The sequence below is a fragment of the Elephas maximus genome, chromosome 3 (genome assembly GCF_024166365.1).
Source record: "Elephas maximus indicus isolate mEleMax1 chromosome 3, mEleMax1 primary haplotype, whole genome shotgun sequence".
NCBI lineage: Eukaryota > Metazoa > Chordata > Mammalia > Proboscidea > Elephantidae > Elephas > Elephas maximus.
Window position 1 is genome coordinate 96,242,851 of NC_064821.1, and position 14,339 is coordinate 96,257,189.

Here is a 14,339-nt window from a genome sequence, read left to right on the forward strand (position 1 = left end):
ATGTCTGATGAGTTGTCTTCAGGAATGGTTCCTGTCCTGTGCCAACAGAAGGTTTGGGGACCATGACCATCGGGATTCCTCTAGTCTCAGTCAGACCAATAAGTCCGGTCTTTTTGTGAGAATTTGGGGTCTGCATCCCACTGATCTCCTGCTCCCTCAGGGGTTCTCTGTTGTGCTCCCTGTCAGGGCAGTCATCGGTTGTGGCCGGGCACCAACTAGTTCTTCTGGTCTCAGGATGATGTAAGTCTCTGGTTCATGTGGCCCTTTCTGTCTCTTGGGCTCATAGTTATCGTGTGACCTTGGTGCTCTTCATTCTCCATTGATCCAGGTGGGTTGAGACCAATTGATGCATCTTAGATGGCCGCTTGTTAGCATTTAAGACCCCAGACGCCACACTTCAAAGTGAGATACAGAATGTTTTCATAATAGAATTAAAAATAGTAAAAAAAAAAATTTTTTTTTTTTTGCAAGTTTCACTTCATTAGTGTGCTTGCTTTTGTTTTTCTGACATTATTGTTAACTTTTTCTGTTAAGGAATTTAAAAAGCATACATATTTCTTATCAGGATGTGACTTCTCTAAAGACTGCCTTTTCAGAAGGAAAGGGAGAAGATGAGATACTTACCAGGCTCTGGAGGGTGAGACTTGTAAAACCCACTGAGCCCAGGGGTATTGGGATGTTTTGGCATACACTCCTTGAAGAGTTACTGGCAGTGTTTCCTGCCTTATAATCAGTATGGACCCAGGCTATATTTTTTTTTTTTTGAAATTGGACCTTACACATTTTGAACTATTGTCATCTGTTGTGCTGATTAGTTGATTCAGTTCATTAGATAAAGCCAAGTTTAATTTTAGAGAAATATTTATGTGTTGACATCTTCAATACTGATATCTGTGCAGAGGACAGTGTGGTATTATTTAGCAGGACACTGAGTACCATTGCAGCATTTATTAGTAAGTAGCAGAAAAACATTAACCCACTAATAGATGTTTGCTTTCTCTACAGGGACAAAAATTGAACAGTTTGCAAAAATTGGGTGGAAAAATCATAAGCATTCAGTTAATAACCCGTAAGTATTTCAGAGACACGAAATAATGAAAATCTGGGTCATCCTGCTGTGAAATATGAAACCTTATAACTGGAAAGCAAATGTAAGACCTTGTAGATAATAACTGGAATTTTTTTTCCTTGTAAAATAAAATCTTTGTGTCCAAGTAAACTTTTGACTACTTTTCAGTTTTAGTTCTTGACCTATTCATATTTAGAATGACACTTAAGCTTAATGACTCTTTTAAAAGGATGCAAATGACTGGTATTAAAAGATGTAATTATCATACATTGCAACTCTAGTGAACAAAAAATTATTGTAAAACTTTTAATTGAAAGGAACCAGTCACCATGTGAAACCATTCCTTAAAACCTTTCTTTTGATCAATTTAAAAGTTTGTAAAATGCATATAATAACCAGGATAAATTTTAATTATTTCTGTCATTAACTCTTACTCAAGTAGAAAGTGAGTAAGTAGAGCAATATGGTTATTTATGTCCTACAAACAATCTGAAGTAAGATTACATTAAATATATTACAGATTGTTAATCTTTGTATCCCTGGTACCTAGCATAATGCCTGGCCCGTAGAATGTACTTCATCGTTACTGAAGAAAATTGGTCCATTAGGAGTTGAGCTGATGCCACATAACTAGATGCACTACAGACGCAGTACCAGAATAAAATAATAATAGCATAAAATAATATTAGCGAGGTTTATTGAGTGTCAACTGTGTGCCACAATGCTAGATACTTTTATGTACATTTTTATTTAATTCCCTCAAGGACCCTATAAGGTAGGTATTATTATCCTTATTTTCTAGATGAGGAAAATGAGACTTACAGAAAGTAACTTGTTCAAGATCATTCTAGGTAGTGGCAAAATAACTTGTTTATATTTTTCTTCCTACTAGATTATAAACTCCCTCAGGGAAAAAGCCATCTCTTATATTTATGTGCTTTTAATGCTTAGCACAGAGCCTGGAACATAATAAAAAAACCAAAACGAGTCGATTCCTACTCATGGACATACTAGGTGCTCAGTGAATTGTTTCTGAACCAGTAAACAAATTTTGCCACATTGCAAAACATAAAACTATGACAAGGAACATTTTATACCACAAATGGATCATTACTGCGTGTTCCTAATGTTTCTGCTGCCACTAGTTCTCCTCATTCTCCTGATTTTAAATTGAGTTCAGTACACGCCTAATATGGAGCCCTGGTAGCACAGAGGTTAAGAGCTCACTCCTAATCAAAAGGGTGGCAGTTCGAATCCACCAGCCACTCCTTGGAAACTACAGGGCAGTTCTGGTCTGTCCTGTAGGGTTGCTATGAGTCAGGATCAACTTGATGGCAATAGGTTTGGGATTTTTTTTTAATTAATTTTTATTGTGCTTAAAGTGAAAGTTTACAAATCAGGTCAGTCTCTCATACAGAAATTTACATACACCTTGCTATACACGCCTAATTGCTCTCCCTCTAATGAGATAGCACAGTTCTTGCCTCCACTCTCTCTCCTATTCCAGTCCAATCCCTGTCTGAAGAGTTGGCTTTGGGAATGGTTCCTGTCTTGGGCTAACAGAAGGTCTGGGGACCCTGGCCTCCGGGTCCTTCTCGTCCCAATCTGACCATTAAGTCTGGTCTTTTTATGAGAATTTGGGGTCTGCATCCCGCTGCTGTTCTGCTTCCTCAGGGGTTCTCTGTTGTGTTCCCTGTCAGGGCAGTCATCAGTTGTGGCCGGGCACCATCTAGTCCTTCTGCTCTCAGGCTGATGTAGTCTCTTGTTTATGTGATCCCTTCTGTCGCTTAAGCTCATAATTACCTTGTGTCTTTGGTGTTCTTCCTTGCTCCAGGTGGGTTGAGACCAATTGCTGCACCTTAGATGGCTACTTGCTAGCTTTTAGGACTGGTTTGGGTTTTTTTGACACAACTAGTTAGAAAATAATATCTAGTTCTGTTCCGTAGATCTAAGGTATTTGTACTGTGAAAGCTGTAGTGAACTCCCATTGCTTATACAATAAAATTCAGACTCCTTAGTATGAAGTAACAGGCCCATTATAATTTGGCCCCATTCTACTTTGCCGGTCTCATTTCCTGCCACTTCCCTGGGTGTTCCCCATCTCTAGCCTCACCAGTTTACTTGGTTTTGCCCAGGTGAGCTATATGCTAGTTGCTTCTGTGTTTTTACTTATGCTATTAGTTCTCCTTTTTTAGGATAGCCTTCTGCCCTTCTTCTGTTTGATAAACATCATCTTACCCATCAAGCCCCACTCCACGTATGGTTACCTCTCTTAACACCTTCTTAAAGCTTCCTGGGTATAATTATCTTTTCTCATCAGCTCCCTTGCACTCTGCCTACCTCTTTTGTAACACATTTCACTGGATCACACTTAGTTATTTCTGAGTCTTTCTCCTCTGATGATTATGATGATAAACTACTTCAGAGCACAGATTATGTCTCCTCTTTATATTCTTAGTATCTGGCAGGGTACTTGGAACATAGTGTATGCTCAATAAAACTTTGCTGTTACAGAATAGTAGAGTTAGGCTGAGCAGTCTTAAGCATTTAAGATAGTCTGGAGCTGGTTTCTTTGTTCTCAGGACTTGGAGAACCACTAAAAATCTCTGTAATTTCTTAGAACTAGCAAGGAACTATTGGAGCATGCTGATGAATTTACAGCATTGCATTTCCTGGCTTTGAGGCTCCAAAGAACAGCCCTGGACGTTCCTCAGAGAATCAAAGCTTCCAAGTCTTCGTCCGTTTAACCCCCTGTCTCACCAGGCAGTCATTTATCTACTCATTTTAGCATCCTTCTTAAGGCATTTCATTCATTCAACAAATAAGTATTCAGCAGCCTACTATGTGTAAGTGAACAAGACTGACGAGTTCCCTGCCCCCGCGGAGTTTTCGGCATATTACAAGCTCTCAATTGTGCTCAATAGGCAAGTGTTATTTCTGGATGTCAGTTTCATCATTTAAAATCTGAAACAGCCAAGAGTAGCCGCCTACGGTTTGGCTAACAAATTTCAGATGCTAAGTTCTTGCACTAGGTTTTGTTTGGCTAGTGAAGAAAGATTTCTGGGTCTGGTGACCTGTCATATTTGTAAGTCATATGAGCAGTCATATGTCTAAGAAGGACGAATCGTGAAACTATTCTTAAGTGTTTCCCCACAAAGTATAAGAATACTTAAAGGCAATGAGAATCCGTGGTCAGTAGTATGGGGCTAGGGATAGCCCATACCACTTGAGCCTTCAAACCTGTGTTGATGACTTCCTCCTGGTCGTCTGCACTTAGATGTCCCACAAGCACCTCATGTTCCACAAGGGCAACACATCTGTATAGAATATGTAATTTCCCCTTAGCCCTGTTTTTCCTCCAGTGTTATCCGTCTTGCTGAATGACATCCACATATGTCTGGTTATCCTTGACTCTGCCCTCTTCCTTATGCTTCATATGCAGTTGGGGGTGAAGTTCTAGTGATTCTTTCTTCTTACTGTCACTTGAAATCATCCCTTCACTCCATCTTTCCCTTCCAAGTCCCTTCTTTAGGCCCTTAACGTTTCTTGCATTAATTGCCACAACCCCTGAATTGGTTTACTCACTTCTGGTAATGCCTTTTTACCATCTCTTTTCCAAATCGCAACCTTCTTGCTGAAATGCAAATCTGTCATGTCACTCCTCAACTTAGTATCCGTTAGTAGTTCTCTGTTGTCTTCAGTATAAAATATAAACACCGTAAAATGGCCTTTCATGATGTGATCCCTGTTCATTTCTCCTGCCCCATCTTCTTTGTCTTGTGTCCCACTCCCTCCCAAACTTTATGCCCTTCTTCTAGGAACTGTTTCATCTCAAGAGGCTTTGCATGTACTGTTCCTTCTACCAGGTATTCCTTCTCTCCCACTTTCTCTTCTCTAACCCCGTAGAGGAGATCCCATCTGGCTCCTGGGTTTGCTACACATCCTGTGTGCTCCCATAGCACTTTGGATAACATTTCTATCATGGCATTTGTCATATTTTATTAGGTTTGTGTGTTTGCTTGCCACAGAGTAAGGCTGAGTTCCTTGAGGGTCAGGACTGTGTCCCTGTGCCCAGGACCTAGCACAGGATCTGGCACATATAAGGTGTTTTTTGAAAGTTGGCAATGGTCAGAGTTAACTTTAGAAGCAAAGGTGCTTTAACTTAACTTTAAAATCTACCTATAAAGGTGCTTTAACTATAGAAGCCAGTACTCAGGTCTCAGTCACACAGGTTGTATCCTTTAGGTGTCTGAATAGCTCGTTAATTCCCATACTTCTTGAAGTTAGATTTTAGAAACTCCTCTGTTGGTGTCTCTTGCTGCTGCTGTTTTGGTCATAGCAGTTTCAGAAACCACCTGATTATATTGTTAGAGGAGCCCAAGGGAACAAAAGTACATTTCCTCTGCAGCGATCAGAAGAGAAATGTGCTTTGAGGAATGTGAATAATTTATTACAGGTTTAGTACATTTCCTCTTCAGCGATCAGAAGAGAAATGTGCTTTGAGGAATGTGAATAATTTCTTACAGGTTTTGTACATTTATTTAAGAGCTTCATTAATTTTCATTTAATGTACCCATATAATACCATCACCACAAAAGTTGGCTGAACTTCAAGTCATTTAATTTTGCTTTTAAGGAATAGTATTTTTAATTATCCAAGGAGCGGGGGAAGTGGGGTATGGTATTTTAGAGTTAGGATTTTTTTTTTTTAGCTCAAAATTCAAAGGATTTATTTTTTAAAGGTTGAAACTGTTCATAAACGTCTGAGTTTTGATTGTGAAAAGAATATTTGTATTTTGTTCTCTTTTTTCACTTCTGGTCAAGAACATCTCAACTAAGTTGCAGTTGCTACCTCACATTCTCTAACTACTTATTTTGTGTTTAGATATTCCCAGTTCCAGAAGGAATATAGTTTAGAGGAAGTGATGGAATCTCGAAGAGTTTTCGATTTTTTGACTATGTTACAATGTTGGTAAGAAAAACACATTTTAATATTTAATAGAGAGATGGAACTGCTGGGCTTCCCCCATCCCCTGCTGTGGGGTAAACCTTAGGCTCTCTCTCTGGGTATGGCTTTCATAGTACTCCTGGTAGTGTAGCCCTCACTCTGGGTTACCTTCATTAAGGTACACTTACTTTCTGCTCTTGCTGGAGACAGCCTTCCTCTTCTTTTGGGTAATTATGTGTTTTACTTTTTTCTGTCATGACCTCTGCCTACTTTATTTCTTTTAATTGTTTTTAATCATTAAAATGACTTAGGAAGCCAGTGCAGTCCAAAGGTTTTATTCTTGAGTATTTTGTTTTCTCTGTTGTATACTACTATAGGAAATGTTACTCACTTGTAGTAGCTGAGAGTAAAAGTACAACAAGAAAAAAAAAAATCACAACTGTAAGAATGATAGTAGTTTGATCTTGAAAATTGCTCGACAGTATTTGTATCCTAGAAGATTGAATCATTGCTGCATAGCTCTTGCCTAGGATCTAGTTTACACCAGGCTATGTCCTGAAGATACTGCCTGGGGTGAAAGCGAACAAGTGGGGTCAGTTTTTATCAGTAGCAATATGAGGGTCTGCCCGTTTAGAAAGTCCACCTGAACTTGGAGAGAGCTTCTTGCGTTTGCCACTCTCCTTCACGGCTTGCTCTAAGGGGACTGATTTATTTTGAGGAGATCTCAAGGGTCTTAACCAAACCATGCACTTTCTCAGCTTCCAGAAGAATTCCAGGGCAGAGTTATTTGGGAAATAGCAAAGTTGGAACTACATAGGCCTACAGTAGAATCTTTATCCTACTAGGATAGGAATAACCTTGTGGACTCACTCCTTAGAAATGACCAGAAGATGCTTTATGCATCAGCAGAGGCAAATCCAGAGTTATTTGCAATAAGAACTTTTTGGGAGAGACAATTAGAGACCAAAGAGTGGTGACTGGCAACATTTAAGTTCTTGTTAGAGGTTCAGTCCTCAGATGAGAAGGCTGTGCAATTTTTAACTGTAGACGTCACAAAGAAGACGGCCTGCTGACCAGCAAGCATACTTGGCCTGTCTCCATGCGGACAGACCTCCTAGTCTGGAATCCTAGGGTTGAGGTGGTGCTGGCTGTAAATAATCACTTTTCCTTCCTCTTAGCCCCGTTTCGGATGGTGCAGCCGCAGCAGTTTTGGCTAGTGAAGCATTTGTACAGAAATACGGCCTGCAATCCAAAGCCGTAGAAATTTTGGCTCAAGAGATGGTGACTGATTTCCCAAGCTCCTTTGAAGAACAAAGCGTTATTAAAATGGTATATCTGAGATTCTGTTTTATTAATCAAACTGAGGGATTGCTGTTTACAGTTTCAGGGTGATACCATGTTGTCATTAGCTCTGGAAGCTATTTACTTGAAAAATGATGGTCTAGAAATTTTAATATTATAACCCGTCCTTAAGAATCCATGATAGGAAACAACTGATGAGAACGGGTGCTTTCTACAATGAAGCCCTGTGTCATTATATGATTACCTTTAATTAATTAGACATGCTATATATTTTTATTTTGAGTTGACTAAATATGTAAGAATTCCAACTTTGCAGAGTTAGGGGAAAAACAAGGATTTTTCAGTGAACTTTCTCGACCCTCAACACTTCAAAAATCCTGATAGGATATTGAGTACAAAATGGAGGAAGGAAAAAAGATAAAAATTCAGACCTTGAGTTAGTTGAATGTTTGAAAATACGTGTATACACACACATATATATAAACACACACCTATGTATAAACAAATATATGTTAAGTTACACTTTACAAAATGATTTCATAACAGTGCTGTGAATTTGAAAATGGCCCTATCTATAACTTACCCAAATTACAAAGTTAAGGTGTGGCAGAGGTAGAACTTTTATACTCAGATTTTCTGATAACAGTATACTTTCCCTTACACCACAGTTTTATTCCTTGAAGAAGACTGATTTCGCATCTTCTTCTATTATCTGAGAACAGAGAGGTGTTAAGAGCATGGACTTTGGGACATACGGTTTGAATCCTATATGATCTTCTAAAGGAAGATTGTATGTTTTCATATAGAAGGTCCTCCATATTTTTCAGTGTATTTGAATCGTAATGATCTGTTGATAAAACTCTTTAACCTATTTACCACAATTATACGTTGTGGTTTGGTAGAGTTTTGTAACTAACCACAAGATACGGCCTAAGGAATTACAAGTCTTTTCATATGTTTTATTTAAAACTCTGTCCTTTATAGTATAAAATTTAATATGTGTGTTCTCCCCCCTGAATATTAATTTTATTTGGACTTTCTGTGTAATATAGATCAACTGAGACTTTAATGTGTCTGGTTAATTCTCAGCTGTTAAAATTATGCATGTGTTAATCATATATGCATTATAAAATTTCCTTATCTAAAAAACCCAGTTTTGATGTCCTTAATTGATACATGGTTTTGGTTTTAGATTGGTTTTGATATGAGTAAAGAAGCTGCCAGGAGGTGCTATGAGAAATCTGGCCTGAGACCAAGTGATATCGATGTAATAGAACTTCATGATTGCTTTTCTGTCAATGAACTTGTTACTTATGAAGCACTGGGACTCTGTCCAGAAGGTAATATCTTTGAAGAGGCAGGTTAACTCGCTAAATTTCACAGAGAAATCTTTGCTTTCGCCATTAAACTAATTAATCCACTAATCATCTTCCCCTCCATGGTGACGCTGCCACACTGTGCAAAGTGAAGGTAAACAGAACATGCAGTCTTGGACAGCACCAACAGTGAGATGTACACTCAGCGTGCAAATCATTTAAGTCAAGGGTACTTACACTGTTAAATGGGAAAGCAAGGATATAAAATTAAATATGTAATTCTAACTATTTCAAATTGTGTTTGAATAAAGATTTGCAGGAAGGAAAATGGAAAAATACTAGTTGATGAGATCCGGAGGATTTTTCTTCTCATTTCATAAGTGGTTTATCATTTTCCATTACTACCAGCAGTTTAAGACAGTTTCATTAGCTTCACCTACTTGCCAACACTTGATGTGGTCAGTTTTTTAATTTTAGTCATTCTAAAAAGAGTGTGTGGAGTCCCTGGGCAGTATGAACAGTTAACATGCTCGGCTGCTAACCGAAAGGTTGGAGGTTTGAGTCCAGCCAAAGGCACCTCGGAAGAAAAACCTGGTGATCTTCCAAAACAATCAGCCATCGAAAACCCTATAGAGCACAGCTCCACTCTGGCACTCATGGGGTCACTGTGAGTCAGAATCGAGTCTGTGGCAACTGGCTGAAGCGTGTATATTGGAATCTTATTGTAGTTTTAATTTACATATCCCTGATGACTAATGATGTTTTGAGCGTCTTTTCATTTATTGGTCGTTCGTGTTTCTTTTTTGAAATGTCCAGGTATTTTGCCCTTTTATCACTGGGTTGTCTTCTCTATTATGTTCTGAGAGTTTGTTTGTTTGATTTTTCTTTTTATGTATTATGGGTATGAGGCGTTTGTCTGACATACGTATGTTGTGAATATTTCCTCCCAGTCTGTGTCTTACCTTTTGTTTTGTTAAGAGTGTCTCTTGAAGAATGAAAAATTTTAATTTTGACCAAGTACAATTTATTAATTCTTTTCTTTCATGCTTCATGTTATTTGTATTCTAAGAAACCTTTGCCTGTTCCAAGGTCCTAGATGTTTTTTCCTATTTTTGTTCTAGAAGTTTTATAGTTTTAGGTTTCACATTTAAGTATATGATACATTTTGAGTCAGTATTTGGGTATGGTGTAAGATAACGATTGATGTTGTTTTTTTTTTTTTAATACAATATAAGGTGCCATTTGTTGGGAAGACTTTTTTCTCATTGGTACCTTTGTTAAAAATCAATTGTATATATGGACACACACACACACACACGCACACGTATATATATAGCATGTGATCAAGAACGGATGGTATTGAAGGAAGAAGTCTAAGGTGTGCTGAAGGCATTGACAAAAAACAAGGCTCCAGGAAGTGACAGAATACCAGTTAAGATGTTTCAACAAATGGATGCAATACTGGAAGTGCTCACTCATCTATGCCAAGAAATTTCAAAGACAGCTACCTGGTCAAATGACTGGAAGAGATCCATATTGTGCCCATTCCAAAGAAAAGTGATACAACCGAATGTGGAAATTATTGAACAATATCATTAATATCACATGCAAGTACAGTTCTGCTAAAGATAATTCAAAAGTGGTTGAAGCAGTACTTTGACAGGGAACTTCCAGAAATTCAAGCCAGATTCAGGAGAAGATGTAGAAAGAGGGATATCATTGCTGATGCCTGACTTATCTTGGCTGAAAGCAGAGAATACCAGAAAAATGTTTACCTGTGTTTTATCGACTATGTAAAAGCATTCAACTGTGTGGATCATAATAAATTATGGAAAATATTGCAAAGAATGGGAGTTCCAGAACACTTAATTGTGCTCATAGGAAGAGCATGACCACGTACATGTACATAGACCAAGAGGCAGTCATTTGAACAGAACAAAGGGATACTGCGTGGCTTAAAATCAGGAAAGGTGTGCGTCGGGGTTGTACCCTTTTACCATATTTATTCAATCTCTATGCTGAACAATTAATCCGAGAAGGTAAACTATATGAAGAAGAACGCAGCATCAGGATTGGAGGAAGACTCATTAAAAACCTGTGATTAACAACCTGCTTGCTGAAAGTGAAGAGGAATTGAAGCACTTACTGATGGAGACCAAAGACCACAGCCTTCAGTATGAATTATACCTCAACATAAAGAACAAAAGTCCTCACAACTGGACCATTAAGCAACATGATGATAAGTAGAGAAAATACTGAAGTTGTCAGGGGTTTCGTTTTACCTAGATCCACAGTCAGTGCCAGTGGAAGCAGCTGTCAGGAAATCAAATGACGCATTGCATTGGGCAAATCTGCTGCAAAAGACCTCTTGAAAGTGTTAGAAAGCAAAGGTATCACTTTGAAGACTAAGATGCGCCTGACCCAAGCCATGCTATTTTCAGTTGTTTCATATGCATGTAAAAGCTAGACAATGAATAAGGAAGAATTGGTGCATTTGAATTAATTGTTTGGTTATTCTTGGTCCTTTTCGTTTTCACTTATGTATTAGAATAAATTTGTCAGTCCCTCCTCCCCCCACAAAAAAAACTAGAATTTTCATTGGGATTTCATTGAATGTATGGACCAATTAAGGAGCCCTGGTCCAGCGGCAGTTAAGCACTCAGCTGCTAACCAAAAGGTAGGCAGTTTGAACCCACAGCTGCTCTGTGGGAGAAAGATGTGCCAGTCTGCTTCTGTAGAGATTACAGTCTTGGACTCTCTATGGGGTAGTTCTGCTCTGTCCTACAGAGTCACTATGAGTGAGAATTAACTCAGTGGCAACAGGTTTGGTTTTGGTATAGGTTAATTTAGAGAGAATTGCCGTCTTAACAATATTGAATCTTTCAATCCATTAGATGGTGTATTTTTACATTTATTTAACTCTTTGTAATTTCTGTCAGAACGTTTTGTAGTTTTCAGTATACTTCTTGGGTGTCATATGTTAGATTTATTCTTAGATATGTTATATTTTTGCCATAAATTTTTTTCTTTACCTTCATTTTCCAGTTGGTTGCTGAAAATATGTAAGAACACAACTGATAAAAAGAAATGTATCCTATGACCTTGCTAAATTCATTTATTAACTGTAGTAGTTATGTAAATTTTGTGGGAGTTTTGCTATAAACAATAATATCATCTGCTAATAAGGACAGTTTTATTTCTTCTGCCTTTCTGATCTTTTTGCCTTTTTTTTTTTTTTTTTTTTTTAGTTCTTGCCTTACTGCAGTGTCTGTGACCTTTAGTACCCATATTGAGTAGAAGTGGTGAAAGTGGGCATCATTCCCTTGTTCCCAGTTTCAGGGAATACAATTTAGCTTTTCACCATTAAGTATGAGGTTAACTGTTAATGCCATTTATCAGATTGAGAAATAAACAGTTCTCTTTTAATTCTGTCAATTTTTGCTTCATTTATTTTAAGTCTCTATTACGAAGTACAAAGTATATGTCATGGATTGAATTATGCCCCCCCACCCCCACCCCCAATGCGTGTATCAGCTTTGTTAGGCCGTGATTCTGAGTATTGTATGGTTGTCCTCCATTTTGTGATTGTAATTTCATGTTGAGAGGATTAGGACAGGATTGTAATACCACCCTCACTCAGGTCACCTCCCTGATCTGGGAGTTTCCCTGGGGTGTGGTCTACACCACCTTTTATCTCTCAAGAGATGAAAGGGAAGCAAGCAGAGAGTTGGGGACCTCCTACCACCAAGAAAGCACCAGGAGCAAAGTGCCTTTGCACATGGGGTTCCTGCGCCTGAGGGGCTCCTCAACCATGGGAAGACTGAGGACAAGGACCTTCCTCCAGAGCCGACAGAGAGTGAAAGCCTTCCCCTGGAGCCAGCACCCAGAATTGGGACTTACAACCTTCTAGACTGTGAGAAACTAAATATCTCTTTGTTAAAGCCATCTGCTTATGGTATTTCTCTTATGGCAGCACTAGATAACTAAGACAGTATACAAATTTATTTTTCCTATCTGTGGTATTTGAGAATGGTTGTTTCCAATACTTCCATCTCTGGATTTTTTAGTTAAGAAGTTCAAGAGATCTTGCTTCTGGAATCTTCTAATACGTGCAAGATTGTATATATTAAAGGAAAAAAAAAGTGGTAAATAATTCACTTCTTGGGGTTGCCTTGTACTCAGTGTGCGCTGTTAATAAGTACAGTAATAACACTTAGCAGTTTTGAAAGCACCATGTAATTCTAAAACATCTTGCCGTCCAGTTGATTCTGACTCATAGTAACCCTATAGGACAGAGTAGAACTGCCCCATAGGGTTTCCAGGGAGTGACTGATGGATTCGAACTACCAACCTTTTGGTTAGGAGCCGAGTTCTTAACCACTGTGCCACCAGGGCTCCAGAAGGAGAAATACTGAACTATGGATTCCACTGAGATTTGAACTCAGATTGCCTGATTCAGAGTCCAGAGTGCTAACCATTACGTTATGGAACCTAACTATTTCAAATCCTAACTTCTTCAAATTGTGTTTCAGTAAAGACCTGCTATGACTAGAGCCTCATATCAGACTCTAAGTCAGGTACACACCAAAAATTAAAAGAATGCCTGAACCAAAGGTTTTTAATCTACAAACTAGATTTTAAGCCAAAATAGAAGTGTTAGTAAGTGTGATTAATGTATTTCATTTTGCTGGTAGAGAAACCTTTTCGTTTTTGAAGACTATGTAATGTATTAGTTCAGAACATGGGCTCTGGAGCCAGGCTGTCTGAGTACCAATCCTAGATCCCCTACTCTAAGTCTGGACTGGTTACTTAACATCTCAGTGCCTGTTTTCTCATCTGTAAAATGAGAATTACAGTACCTACTTCATGAAGTTGTGGATTAAATTATGTAAATATACATAAAATACTCAGAACAAGTCTTGACACAGAGTGCTCAAAAGAGGTTTGCTGCCTCTGACAACACCACCACCACCACTGCTATCAATGTTTCGGAGCTCCTGCCTCTTACCACTTTATCGGAAGTATCAGCTGGGAGAATATTTTATATAATGTATGCATTTTTACTTACTTCTAAACCACCTAGAAGAATGACTACAGAATTGACAGGAATGTGGGAACCTCTAAACATGTGGTATAATTGTTTTTTAAAGCTTACTTTTATGACACAACAGTGTTTTTAGCCAGCTTCATTTCATGTAAGTGCTAATTTTTTTTTTTTTTTTTAATATTGTGCTTTGGATGAAAGTTTACAGCTCAAGTTAATTTCTCATAGAAAAGTTTATGCAGATATTATGTGACACTAGTTGGAATGTGCTAATTTTTTAATGTTTCTTTCTCTGTGTATTAAAATATTTGTGTAGTATACAGCAGTACATTTGAAAATGGAGAGAAGTGAATATATTTTGTAAAAATTATAAATTTTTAAAGCTAGTATTATTTTAGATGTAGTATTGTATCAATTTCAAGTCTTACTTTACTTCTGGCTTTCTGAATCTCTGGTGTATTTGGAGCAATCTCAGGAGCTGATAGGAGCCTTTTTCCATGCATTTATTACTCAATATCACCTAAATTTTAGAAGTGCTTATATGGAATTGATGTTAGTTTGAGCTATTAAGAAATGTTTGCACCAAGAAATTCTTGGCTTTAACCTGGAAATTAAAAAAAATAATAATAATTGTTGCAATGTTATTTTTAACGTTTGTGAA

General features: G+C 37.9%; 1 protein-coding gene across 1 annotated transcript in view; it reads left to right on the forward strand.

The window, feature by feature from the left end:
• Nucleotides 1–14,339, forward strand: part of SCP2 (sterol carrier protein 2) — a 159,946-nt gene that overhangs the window by 58,634 nt on the left and 86,973 nt on the right. The window contains exons 7-10 of the mRNA XM_049879258.1: nt 1,006–1,069; nt 5,954–6,040; nt 7,195–7,345; nt 8,511–8,658. Of these exons, the coding sequence (XP_049735215.1) occupies nt 1,006–1,069; nt 5,954–6,040; nt 7,195–7,345; nt 8,511–8,658 (450 nt within the window). The remainder of the gene's footprint in view (nt 1–1,005; nt 1,070–5,953; nt 6,041–7,194; nt 7,346–8,510; nt 8,659–14,339) is intronic.